The 12,709-nt window shown below is 38.1% G+C and overlaps 1 protein-coding gene across 6 annotated transcripts in view; it reads left to right on the forward strand.

Annotated features, from left to right (window-relative positions):
* The window catches only part of Esco1 (establishment of sister chromatid cohesion N-acetyltransferase 1), a 70,148-nt gene that overhangs the window by 36,188 nt on the left and 21,251 nt on the right, over nucleotides 1-12,709 (forward strand). For all 6 annotated transcript variants that reach the window (XR_015734748.1, XM_087896262.1, XM_087896260.1 and 3 more), the window contains 3 exons: nucleotides 2,093-2,165; nucleotides 4,307-4,421; nucleotides 6,419-6,550. Coding sequence is in view for 5 of the 6 variants with exons in the window: in XM_087896262.1 (XP_087752388.1) it covers nucleotides 2,093-2,165; nucleotides 4,307-4,421; nucleotides 6,419-6,550 (320 nt within the window). In the remaining variant the exon portion in view is untranslated. The remainder of the gene's footprint in view (nucleotides 1-2,092; nucleotides 2,166-4,306; nucleotides 4,422-6,418; nucleotides 6,551-12,709) is intronic.

Genomic DNA, 12,709 nt, shown 5'->3' on the forward strand with positions numbered 1-12,709 from the left:
TTATATATGTATCTTTGTGTAAACTCGTGTGTATCCATTTAGTTCAGAGAAGGGCAACAGATCCTCTGAACTGATCTTATAGGTGTTTGAGAAACCATGCAGTGTGGGATGCTAGGATCTGTACTTGCATCCTTTGTGAGAACAGCAAGTGCTCTTAACACTGAGTCATTTATGTACTTTGTAGTGTGGGTTTTTTGTTTGTTTGTTTGTTTTCGGTGATGTTTTGTTTTTTGACTTTTCCAGACAGGGTTTCTCAGGCTGGCTTCTAACTCAGAGATCCACCTGCCTCTGCCTCCTGAGTCCTGGAACCGCCATGACCACCTGGCTTTTTTAGTGTAGTTTTTGAAATTGTGGTTATCATTAATTCTTTCAGGGGAATTGCTTCTATTGGGGGAGTACTTAAATGGCTATCTTTTGTGTGCCTACTGAATGTTCTTTTGTTTTAGTAGCTCCTATTTTGAATTCTCTAGAGAAGGACTCCTTAATGAATTGCTGAAGTTGAGGGTATATGCTTATTTCTCAGATTTTATCTGCTCTTTGTGCCATTGTGGGTTTTTCTCTTTAACCCTCAGTACTCAGTGAGTCTGTCTTTGAATTAAAGGTTTATCTACGTTTCATATTTTCCACTTACACTGTACAAAAGCTCTATTTTATTTTATTTTATTTTATTTTATTTCATTTCATTTTTTCAGAGACAGGGTTTCTCTGTGTTTTTCTGGCTGTCCTGGAACTCAATCTGTAGACGAGGCTGACTTTGAACTCAGAGATCTGCCTGACTCTGCCTCCCATGTGTTAGGATTAAAGGTGTGCACCACCCCCCCAGGCACAAAAACTTTATAACCTTATTAGTTTCAATATTATGTGAACTGTTAGATAGATGTTTACTCACCTATGTCAAATGAAGCAGCAGAGGATCTAGAACCCTCATTGTATTATTTCCTCTAAAGAAAAATTATACTTGGAGCATAGTGTTGGTCAGGTAATCTTAGCTACTACTGAGTGTCCAGATTTCACTCAGAGCAGTGGAAGAATGAGTATAGTACATGAGAATTCCATTTACTGAAGAATAGTGTGCCTTAATTGAATTTAATTATTTCTATAGTTAACCTTCTAAGAAATAAAATCTTACGTGGGCGGCGATGGCACACACCCTTTAATCCTATCCCTGTGAGTTCAAGGCCAGTCTGGTCCTATGAACAGGCTCCAAAGCTACACAAAGAAATCCGTCTCAAAAAACCAAAAACTATAATAAAACAAAACAAAACAAAACTCTCCAAAATTTAAATAAAATGTTTTTATTTATTTCTGTTTAGAGTTTAGTCATGCAGTCATGGAGCAAATTTCTTTTATTAATATTTGTTAATGATTGGTGCAATTTAGAGATAAAGGGAGGTGGGTTGTAGTGGCGCATACCTGTGGTTTCTTCACGAGGTGGATCGGATCTCTGAGTTGGGTGCTGACACACACCTATACTCCCAGCATGCAGAGGCAGGTAGATCTCTGAGTTCAAGGCCTCTCTGGTTTACAGAGTGAATTCCCGGGACAGCCAGGGCTATGTAGAGAAACCCTTGTCTTGAAAAAGTAACACCCCCCCAAACCCTAAAAACAAAGAGCTAAATCTACTAGACCTCTTTGCATTCTCCTTAGTCTGACTTTATAGTGCAGAGCTTTTCTGCCTCAGTTTGAAAGGTGATTTCCAAAAAGGTGGTTTTAATTTTATTAGTTGTTTATTTTAAATTTTATTTTGAGATTATAATTATGTCATTTTTTCCATTTCCTTTCTCCAACCCTCCTATATATGCCTTCATGTTCTTTTTCACATTCATGGCTTCTTTTATTAACTTCATAGGGTAGGAGAGACAACTCAACAGTTAAGAGCACTGGCTCTTCTTAGAGAATACAGGTTCAATTTCCAGCACCCACATAGTGGCTCAGAACTATCTGTAATTCCAGGCCAAGAGGATATGATATTCTCTTCTGACCTCTGAGGCTCTAGACATTCATGCAGGCATTAAATACTCACTCATACATTTTAAAAATAAGTCTTTAAAAACTGTTCACTGTACAATTCATGTGCTTTATTAACTCACAGGCTCAGCTTCTAAGCAGCCCCATAGTAATGAAGTGTCCATCAGTAATGAAGCATCCATCAATAGCAAGCACAGGTAAGGCATGTCTTTGATTTAAGAAGTTGTACTTGAGAGTTCTTAGATTTGTTATTTAACAACCCAACCCTAGTGATCAAAATTTACTCACATTTTGCATTTTGTTGCCATTGAAATTTTCCTTTTTCCTTTTCTTCCTTCTTTCCCACCCGCTTTCTCTGTGTAGCCCTGGTTGTCCTGGACCTACAGTGTAAACCAGGCTGACCTTGAACTTAGGGTTCCACCTTCCTTTGCCACTGAGTGCTGGGTTTAAGGTGTTCCAGTGTCCTTGAACTTTTTCCGTGCCTATTCAAGTAGTAACCTTTTTAAAAGGTTCTTTTGTTGTTGTTGTTTTGTTTTGTTTTTTCAAGACAGGGTTTCTCTGTAGCTTGATAGTCTGTCTTGGAACTAGCTCTGTAGACCAGGCTGGCCTTGAACTCACAGAAATCTACCTGACTGCCTCCCAAGTGCTGGGATTAAAGGCATGTGCCATCACTGCCAAGTTTAAAAAATTCTTTTAAAGTTAATGTGTTCTGAGCATATTACCTTCCTACCTCATCTAAATTTTATGTTTTGATTTCCTTGTGAGAGCATTTCTTGGTTTCTTCAGTAGCTATCTATTTAATCGACATTCTGCTTGTCTGTAGCTTTTTTTCTATTAAACAATAGTGACAGCTTATTCAGTGAAGACATAAGTTTTGCCCACTTGCGTGAGTATATATGTGGCATGACTTCCCAGCTCATCTCTTTTCACAGTTGTTCTGATTTATGCTGCCAGCAGTAGTAAGAGTTGTTTCCCTTCACTCTTTGAAACATTGGGTGGTATAGATGCGTGAGAGCGCTTTAAGGAAAGGAAAGGCCTTCTCTTTAATGCCAGTGGTGAGTGAGTCTGACTTACTTGCCTGACCACCAAATAGTCTTTAGGACTTTAGGAACCTAAAACTACTACAAAACCTAAGACATTCAAGCAACAGTCGATCGCGCAGTTTTGTTTCTTGATCATTAGTAGCTTTCTTTTCCTTTTGAGCAGTTTTTTTTTTTTTTTTTTTTTTTTTTTTTGGTTTTTGAAGACAGGGTTTCTCTCTGTTGCTCTGGCTGACCTGGACCTCACATTATAGACCAGGCTGACTACGAATTTACACAGATCCTGGCTTTGACTTAAAAGTTTTAATTGACGTAATAATGCATGCTTATGAGATACACTGTGATCTTTCAATATAGGTATCCTGTGTAATGATTGAATGAGAGTAACTGGCATAGTCATCACCTCAAACATGTCATTTCTCTGTGTAGGAAGCACTGACAGTCCATTCAGAGATATTTTGAAAGACACAGTTGCCCTATGTGCTATGAATATTAGAAGTTATTTCTTTTTAGCTGCAGCTGCTCCATATGACAACAGTCTCCCTTTTCACTTCCTAGTTTTGGCAACAACTATTTTTTGAGGTTAACCTTTACCTTCCAAATGTGAGATCATACAATATTTACTTTCTACCCTTGATACCCTAGGTAACACAATGTCCTCCAGGCATATTTGTATGGCTGCAAATGCCAATATTTCTTTCTTTTTTTCTCCTTTTCCCCCCTTTTTGGTTTTGAACCTTTAATGAGAAAAAAATATACACGGGTTCAAAATCATTGTGTTCTGTGTGTCATTGGAGGAGATCTGGGTCACATATTATGGCATAAGTAGTTAACAGATTGTATTACCATAGATAGAGTCACACAATGCCAACATGGGTGTTAGCAAGGTTAGTTTTGGGTTTCCTCTGTCAGTCAGAAGCATTTTGGGGATCCCATGCCTGATGGGGGAAAGACGACCAGACTCTGGGCACTGCAGTTGCCCTCCAGCACACCCACCTCAAACAACACATCATGCTCGTTGCTCTCAAGTGACTCTTTGGGTACCTGGGTTTGATGTGTCTGCTGCCTGCACAAGCTGTCTACCAGCACAAGCTGCCACCTACCTCTGCCTCCTGAGTGCTGGGATTATAGGCACGCGCCACCACCGCTCAGTCACTACCGCTCAGCCCGCTCATTTTGATTTTTAAAAGGTTATCTTTTTTCCTCCTTGAAATTGAATTTTTTTGTTAGAAATAAGTTCTTTAATGATTGACATTATATATATATATATATAAAATATCTAATAATTTTTTTTAAAGAGATATACCATCAAATCATTCTCAGCTAAAGTATAATTCTCATTTGGAGATAACAATTCCAAAGGCCTTGAGACTGAAAGAATCCGAGAAAGTGGATGAAAAACAACTGATCATAGTAAGTACACAACTTACCTATTACTATTACCAATAAGTGTGGTTGTAAATGAATTATTTATACAAGATTCTTTTTTCTTTTTCTTCTTACCCTGCCCCACCCCACGCAGCTAGGGCTTCTCTTTGCAGTCCTGGCTGTCCTGGAACTTGTTTTGTAGACCAGGCTGGCCTCAAATTTAGAGATTTGCCTGCCTCTGCCTCCTGAGTGCTGGGATTAAAAGAGTGCACAACAATCCGGTGCAATGTTCTTAAAGTACAAATTAATTCTTTCTTGATCATTATAATTTTTATTATAGAAAGCATTCCTGGTGTTATTATAGTCTACTCTTCCCATAATAATAATATGAGTAGCTTGATCACTACCTCCTCCCAGAAGTTTATTTAAATATTAAAATTACTTGGAACTTAGTACAAATAGCTGTTTGTATAACATGTCCATACAGTGCCAAAGGATAGTAGAAACTTGACTGTCCATTGGTAGATGAATGTATAATCACAATGGTTACTTATCAGCCTTAAGAGAAATTCCTACACTTGTGCAGCACGGGTGAGCCTTGAGGGCCATATATTGTGTGAAGTAAGTCATGAAAAAGACCATGGGATTTTACTCACGTGAGGTGTCAAGAAAGTAGGTTGGCGACTGCTAGAGATTTGAAGGAATGGGAGAATAGGAAGTTACTGTTCAATGGATGTAGAGCTTAGTTTTGCAATGAAAAAAGTTTGAGAGATTGTATAACAGTGTGAATTAAACACATATTACCAGCTAGGTGGTGGAGGCACACACCTTTAATCATAGCATTTAGGAGACAGAGTTCGAGGACAGCCTAGTCTACAAAGCAAGTTTGAGGACAGCCAGGGTTAACTCCCCCTACCCCCTTCTTATTTATTTGTTTGTTTGTTTTCTTTTTGTTTATTTGTTTGTGTTTTGTTTTGTTTTCGAGACTGGGTTTTTCTGTAGCTTTGGATCCTGTCCTGGAACTAGCTCTTGTAGACCAGGCTGGTCTCGAACTCACAGAAATCCGCCTACCTCTGCCTCCCGAGTGCTGGGATTAGCCCGGCTAGTTGCTTTTTTTCAAGACAGGATTTCTATTTGTAACTTTGCAGCCTCTCCTAGAACTTGCTCTGTAGACCAGATTGGCCTCGAACTATCATAGATCTACCTGCCCCTTCCTCCCAAGTATTGGGATTAAAGGTGTGCACCACTACCGCTCGGCAACAGCCGTGGCTACACAGAGAAACCCTGTCCCAGAAAACCACCCCCCCCAAAAAAAAAATTTTTAAGTTTTAGTGTGTGTGCAGGTGCTTGAGCGTGCACACACCTATGCTATAGTGCCTTAATAGAGGTCAGAAGACATCTGTTGGGAATTGGTTTTCTTCTTCCAGTAAATACAATAATACATTATTTTCACTAGTTTGTAACTATTTTAAATATGAAATATAAATTAGCTCTCCTGTATAGATTGTTTATTATTTGGTACCTTTGGACTAAGTTTATATTGATACATATTTTCTCAGTTCTTTTAAATGTAGTAAGCTCTTGAACAAGTCAACAGGTTATTAAAATGGAAATCTTTTATGTGTTGCAGGTGTAAGCAACATCTGTCCTGTGTGTGAGGGACAGATTCTGGAAGGTGTTTAGTTACTCTCTCCTTAGTTTTTGAGATAGGGTCTTTCACTGAGCATGGAGCTCATCAATTCAGCGAGGTTCCCTGAACTGCAGAGTTCAGGGCTGGGATTTGAGACTTGTACCAGTGTACTAGCTGTTTAGATAAAATTTTTAATTTACTATAACTATGATGAGGGGGAGATGCTCTTGTGTCCATGTGGAGGTTAGAGCACAGATTTATTGCACACGGATTTTAGACTACGATATCTTAATTTAAATGTTGCTCATAAATTAAGCAATCCTTGTTTTATGTTCACATAGTTTTAGAGACTGTGTTCAGAAATAGTTACTTTGGCAAGGAAGAAAACATTTTGTTTGTTTTTTATAAATAGGATGCTGGACACAAAAGATTTGGAGCAGTGTCCTGTAATGTCTGTGGAATGCTTTATACAGCTTCAAATCCAGAAGATGAAACCCAGCACCTCCTTTTCCACAACCAGTTTATAAGTGCTGTAAAGTATGTGGTAAGTAGACTTTGTGAATTAAAGCATACATTGCAGGTAATTAGGTTAGATTTTTAATGAAATGAATTGCCAAATTTAAGTTGTTGAAATTTTTTTTTTGTTCTTGGAGATCAGTAATATATACAAAGCATGCATGACATGCATGGATATTGATTTCCTTTAAAACAAAGCCAAATATAAAATCCAGGGAATTTTCCGGACAGATTGCTACTGTGGGATTTTTAACTTAGGTTATGTTTTTCAGTGTAATTGGTTTTCAAAAAGTTATTGTACCTTTCTAACTATATTAATTAGCTTGTGCATAGGTCTTTTTTTTTTTTCTTTTCTTTCTTTTTGGTTTTTTGAGACAGGGTTTCTCTGTAGCTTTGGAGCCTATCCTGGTACTAGCTCTTATAGACCAGGCTGGCTTCGAACTCTCAAAGATCTGCCTGCTTCTGCCTCCTGAGTGCTGGGATTAAAGGCCTATGTCACCACTGCCCGGCTGTGCATAGTTCTTAAAACTTTCCTTTGACTTTATTAATTACTGTGGATCAATCTATAATAAATGTTCATGTATCTTATTGAAATCTGTATTTGGAGATTATAGTGTGTATCTTGTCAGATAGGTGGTTTGAGGACTCTTTCCTGTTATTCGAGTTTGTCTTTTACAAAGTTAAATGTAAATATTTGAGTACAAAATAAATTTAATTATAAATGCATTTAAGGCATAATAGGTTTGTTTAATATTTGCTTCTGGAAAGAGAAAATTTGTTAGCAGTTTTGATCAATTCAGCTATTTGTAAAGTTATAATTTAGTATAATTTGTTTATCTGTAATTGAGATGGTTTTCTTTTAATTCTACACTTTACCTTATGTACTGTACATTGACATTAATAAGACCTCCAGGATATCTGAACTGAGCTCACTAATTCATTTCATTAGGTACTAAATACTGGATCACTTAAAAGTCTTAATAGCCTCCTGTGTAAATTCATGTACTTGGCTTTTGTTCAGTGGTTTATGTTCATTCCTTCATGGTTGAACCTTTTATCATTTTTCCAGGGTTACTGCTGCCCAGGCTATGTGAGACCTTCTTTTTTGGTTCCCTACTCTGCTTATCCTTTATAATTCTTTATTTCATATATATTTCCACACATACTACCTTCTACAACTTCACTAAGTAAAATAGAATGTGTATGCATGGATATAGGGTATAATTTGATCGGTTTATCCCTTGCAGTTTAGGCCTTTCTAAACTGGTCGTTAACATTCGTTGCTATTGTTTTGTTTTGTTTTTTCAAGACGGTTTTTCTGTGTAACTTCCTTGGCTGTCCTCCTCATTCAGTATGCAAGGCTGGCCTCAAACTCATAGAGATCCTCCTGCCTCTGCCTACTGAGTGCTGGGATTAAACAACTTGGCTGTTAACATCTGTACATCTAGAAAAGAAACTGGTGCTGTTAGCTAGCTAATTACGAATGAACCAGATACAAGTCCTTTGTATTCAGTTTAAAGTATTTAATTCTCATGTTCATTTAGTTTCTTTCTTTTCCTTCCTTTCTTCCTCCCTCTTTTAAGACAGGGTTTTTCTATTTAACTCTGGCTAACTAGAACTCAGAGATGAGCCTTCTTCTGCCTCCTGGGTGCTGGTATTAAAGCATGTGCCACCACTGTCTAGCTCATTAAGTTTCTTAAAAATATAAAAAAAATACTGTATTTAAAAGGTTTAACTTTAGAAAATTGTTGATTTCTGAGGGGAACAGAAAAAATTCATTCAAGAAATAGGTACTCTGCTTTTTCAAGGTTCTGGGAGAAGATGGTTTAGAGTACAAAGTATAGTCATCACCTGGATAGTTCCTGGGTATCTTGTAATGCTTTGGTGTACTGTAGTAACCTGGGTCCAGCCCTTGTCACTCCTCCTTAGACGGATGGAGCACTAGGGAGTACAGCTAGTGATTGTTTTATTTTGAGATAAGTTCAAGAGAAGAAATTGAATTTAGCAGTTGGTCATATCGATGTCCTTCACTTTTGCTGTTTTGAAATGCGGGGTGGCGGCACATGCCTTTTAATCTCAACACTTTTCGAGGCAGAGGCAGGCGGATCTCTGTGAATTAGAGGCCACTCTGGACTACAAAGTAAGTTCCAGGACAGTCAGAATACATAAAGAAATCCTGCGTCTAAAATAATAATAAAAAAATTTAAAAAGAGAAATGTTTGAGGTAGAGACTATTTTGAAACATTGCATTATTATTTTATAGTATATATATACTATAAAATATATAAGTATATATAGAAAAGTATATATACTATAAAACATATAAGTATATAAAGTATATACATACTATAAAAATATATGATATAAGTATATATAAAGTATATATACTAATATATACATACACACACACACACACACACACACACACACACACACACACACATATATATATATATATATATAAAACACCAGGTGGTGGTGGCGGCACACGCCTTTAATCCCAGCACTCAGGAGGCAGAGGCAGGCGGATATCTGTGAGTTCGAGGCCAGCCTGGTCTACAAGAACTACTTCTAGGACAGGTTTCAAAGCTACAAAGAAACCCTGTCTCAAAAAACCCACTCCCCACCCCAAAAAAAAAAAGAAAGCATGGACTGGAGAGATGGCTCAGAGGTTAAGAACACTGACTGCTCTTTCAGAGGACCTGAGTTCAATTTCCATCAACCACATGGTGGCTCACAACCATCTATAATGAGACCTTATGCCCTCTTCTTGCCTGCAGGCGTACATGTAGACAGAACACTGTATACATAATAAATAAATAAATCTTGAAAAAAAATAATAAAAAAATAAAAAGGCCTTTACTTTCTACTTTTCTTTGTGATATTAAAGTGTTAGCACCTGTATTGTGCATTGCAGAGTACTTGTTAATCAACTAATTTTATTTAGCGTGAATTTTATGTTTTATGTAAAGGAAAAGAAGTCACTTGGTGCTTGGTTTAATTCATGCTAAATTTACAGTATTTAAGAAGTGGAAATAAAATTTTACGCCAGTTAAAACTATTAAAAGTGAAATAGTGGTTGAGTGTGGTGACATGTTTTGATGCCAGCTCTAACTATGCAGAAGATATGACAATCACTGCGGGTCTAAGGCCAGGCTAGTATGACTGTGAGTTCTAGGACATCCATGGATGTGAACTGAAACCTTGTCTGGAAAACACCAAAATAAGCAAATACAAGTCGATAATTTTGTGAATCAATTAATTAGAAACTTTTTTTTTTTCTTGTTTTGAGGTAAGATCTCTGATTAACCCTGGCTGTCTTGGAATTTATGATGCAGACCAAGAAGGTCTCAAATTCACAGAGATCTACCTGCCTCTGCCTTCTGACTGCTCAAATTAAAGGTGTACATCACCATGCCTGGCCAATTAGAAGCATTGTTTAAAAATTAAACACCTATAATAATCAGATAAAACGAGCAATGAGGGATGGCTTGCTCGCTTATCTATGTATTTATCTCTATCTAGCTGTCTGAGATAGGGTCTTACTGTGTGGACCAGGCTAACCTGGAACTCCAAAAACATTGTTTAAAAAATAAATACCTAGCTGGGCGGTGGTGGCGCACGACTTTAATCCCAGCACTTGGGAGGCAGAGGCTGACAGATCTTTGTGAGTTCAAGGCCAGCCTGGTCTACAAGAGCTAGTTCCAAGACAGGCTCCAAAGCTATAGAGAGAAGCCCTGTCTTGAAAAACCAAATAACCAACCAACCAAATAAATGCCCATAATAATCAAATACAATGAGAAACGGCTTGTTTGTTTTCTTATTTGCTTCATTGATATCATTTTAAGAAATGGGTTTTATCTGACATAATGGGAATTATGAGGAAGGAACATTTAGTGTTTCAGGGAAAAACTCTGACTTGGACCTAGAAACTACTGTTTTCTTGGTGGACTAAGGTATAATAGCTCTTTAAAGTGTGAGGAGTAAGCAGGAATAGCCAGGCAGCCATCAGACACTATCAGAAACTCAGTTTCATTCACTAGGCACTCTCAGAAGATGAATAATCTGTTGGTCGTTTGGAGAGAAACCACTCTTAGGACTGTGTAATACACCCTGGATGCTTGGGATCCAAGCTTTTAAAAAAAGAAAGAAAGAAAGAAAGAAAGAAAGACAGACAGACAGACAGACAGACAGACTAGCAATTACAGATTTAAGTAATTATTGAGCGATAAGACAACATGCTGTAAGTATGTAACTATTTCAGTGAGTGATCAGTTCTCTTTAGGGTATAGAAGTGACCAGAAAGCACTGGTTAGAAGAGCTGCTCAGAAGAGAGACTTGTTTTCATTGGTGAAGAAGAGTTTTCAGAATAAACGTAGGAGGGCCAACTGTGGCTGTTACCATAGTACAGCTAAAGAGACAGCAAATGTCAATCTTGTGTGGTCTCGGCCATATCTTTGTGACAGAAGCAAAGGGTGATGAGATAAGAAAAATATGTGAGATAGTGATATTTTGATTTTTGAATGCTATTTGGAATTCTTTTCATCCTTTCAGAGGCTGAAAAATTTTTAGCTCCATGAGTGGTTTTTTTTCTTTTCTTTTTCTTTTTTCTTTTCTTTTCTTTTTTTTTTTAAGGTTTTTCAAGACTGGGTATCTCTGTAGTTTTGAAACATGTCCTGGAACTTGCTCTGTGAACCAAGCTAGCCTTGAACTCAGAGATCCACCTGTCTCTGCCTCCTGAGTGCTGGGATTAAAAGCCTGCGCCACCACTTCCCTGCTCTTGTTTTTTGAGACAGGGTTTCTATGTAACAGTCTTGGCTGTCCTGGAACTCACTTTGTAGGCCAGGCTGGCCTGAACTCAGAGATCCTACCTTTGTCTCCCAAGTGCTGAAATTAAAGGTGTGCCCTACCACCTCCCTGCCATGAGAGTTATTTTTAAGTCATCTTATTTTGGTGAGATATAGGGAAAGTGATTTCACTGTGGGGTGAGGGCCATAAATAAATAGGCTTAAGGTGTGTGTTGTGTTGAATTAATATAGCATTGATGGATACAGGAATTGTGGGACTGATCACAAAAGGAACTTGGAACAAAGATTGACAGATTTCCAAATGACTGCAGAACTATGCTGTTCAGTGTGGTAGCCAGTAAGCCACATGAAATTAAAAATACTATACCTCTGTCACAGTTGTCATTGGTGTACAAAAGAGTTCCACAATAGCCCAGAATGAAGTATATTTATTTGGGGGATAAACTCACAAAAAGGGTAGCAATCCACAGTCCTCTGTGTGTGCTGGGAACTGGAACAGAATTTAGCAGCCAAGAGGCCCATGCACGCTTTTGTCTGCATTTATAGTTCATGAGACCACACCCAAAGTGGGCTGGTATCTTGAAGCATATTGGCTGAAGGAGTTCCCCAACACTTAGTTTTCACACATTGCTAGAAGTTACCATCTTGAACACTGTAGATACAGAATGTTTTTATCATCACAAAAATTCTCTTAGTGATAGTTGAAAAGTTATGTATGACCAAATATATATTGCAGGGAAATGATGATCTAGTGAGACTATAATTTTAACTTGAAAGTTGAATGCATATTTACTGTGTATTTTGTGTTTACTTTTTGTTTTTATTTTTAAAAAATTTTATTTCATTTTACATACCAACCCCATTTCCTCCTCCCTTCACTTCTCCAGTCACCCACTGCCCTCCTTAACATCCCCCCATCCTTTCATCAGAGGGGGTAAGGCCTTCCTTAGGGAGAGAACAAAGCCTGGCATATAAAGTTGAGGTAGGACCAAGTCCCTACTCGCTGTTTCAAGGCTGAGCAAGGCATCCTACCATAGTGAATGCACTCTTAAAAGCCAGTTCATGCTCCTGGGGTAGATACTGGTCTCACTTCTAGGGGGCCTCCCTTCAAGAGATCGAATCACATAACTGTCACCCATATTCAGAGGGCCTAGTTCAGTTCCATGCAGGTTCCCCAGGTGTCTGTCCAGAGTCTGTGAGCTCCCACTGGTTCAGATCAGCTGTTTCTGTAGTTTTCCCCATCATGATCTTGACCACCCCTTGCTCAAAAGATCATGATTCTTCTTTTCTCTCTTCAGCTGAACTCCAGGAACTGGGCTGTGGGTGACTGCATCTGCTTCCATCAGTTACTGGATGTAGGTTCTATGATGACAATTAGG

Source organism: Myodes glareolus, chromosome 13, assembly GCF_982192425.1.
Source record: "Myodes glareolus chromosome 13, mMyoGla1.1, whole genome shotgun sequence".
NCBI classification, from domain to species: Eukaryota; Metazoa; Chordata; class Mammalia; order Rodentia; family Cricetidae; genus Myodes; species Myodes glareolus.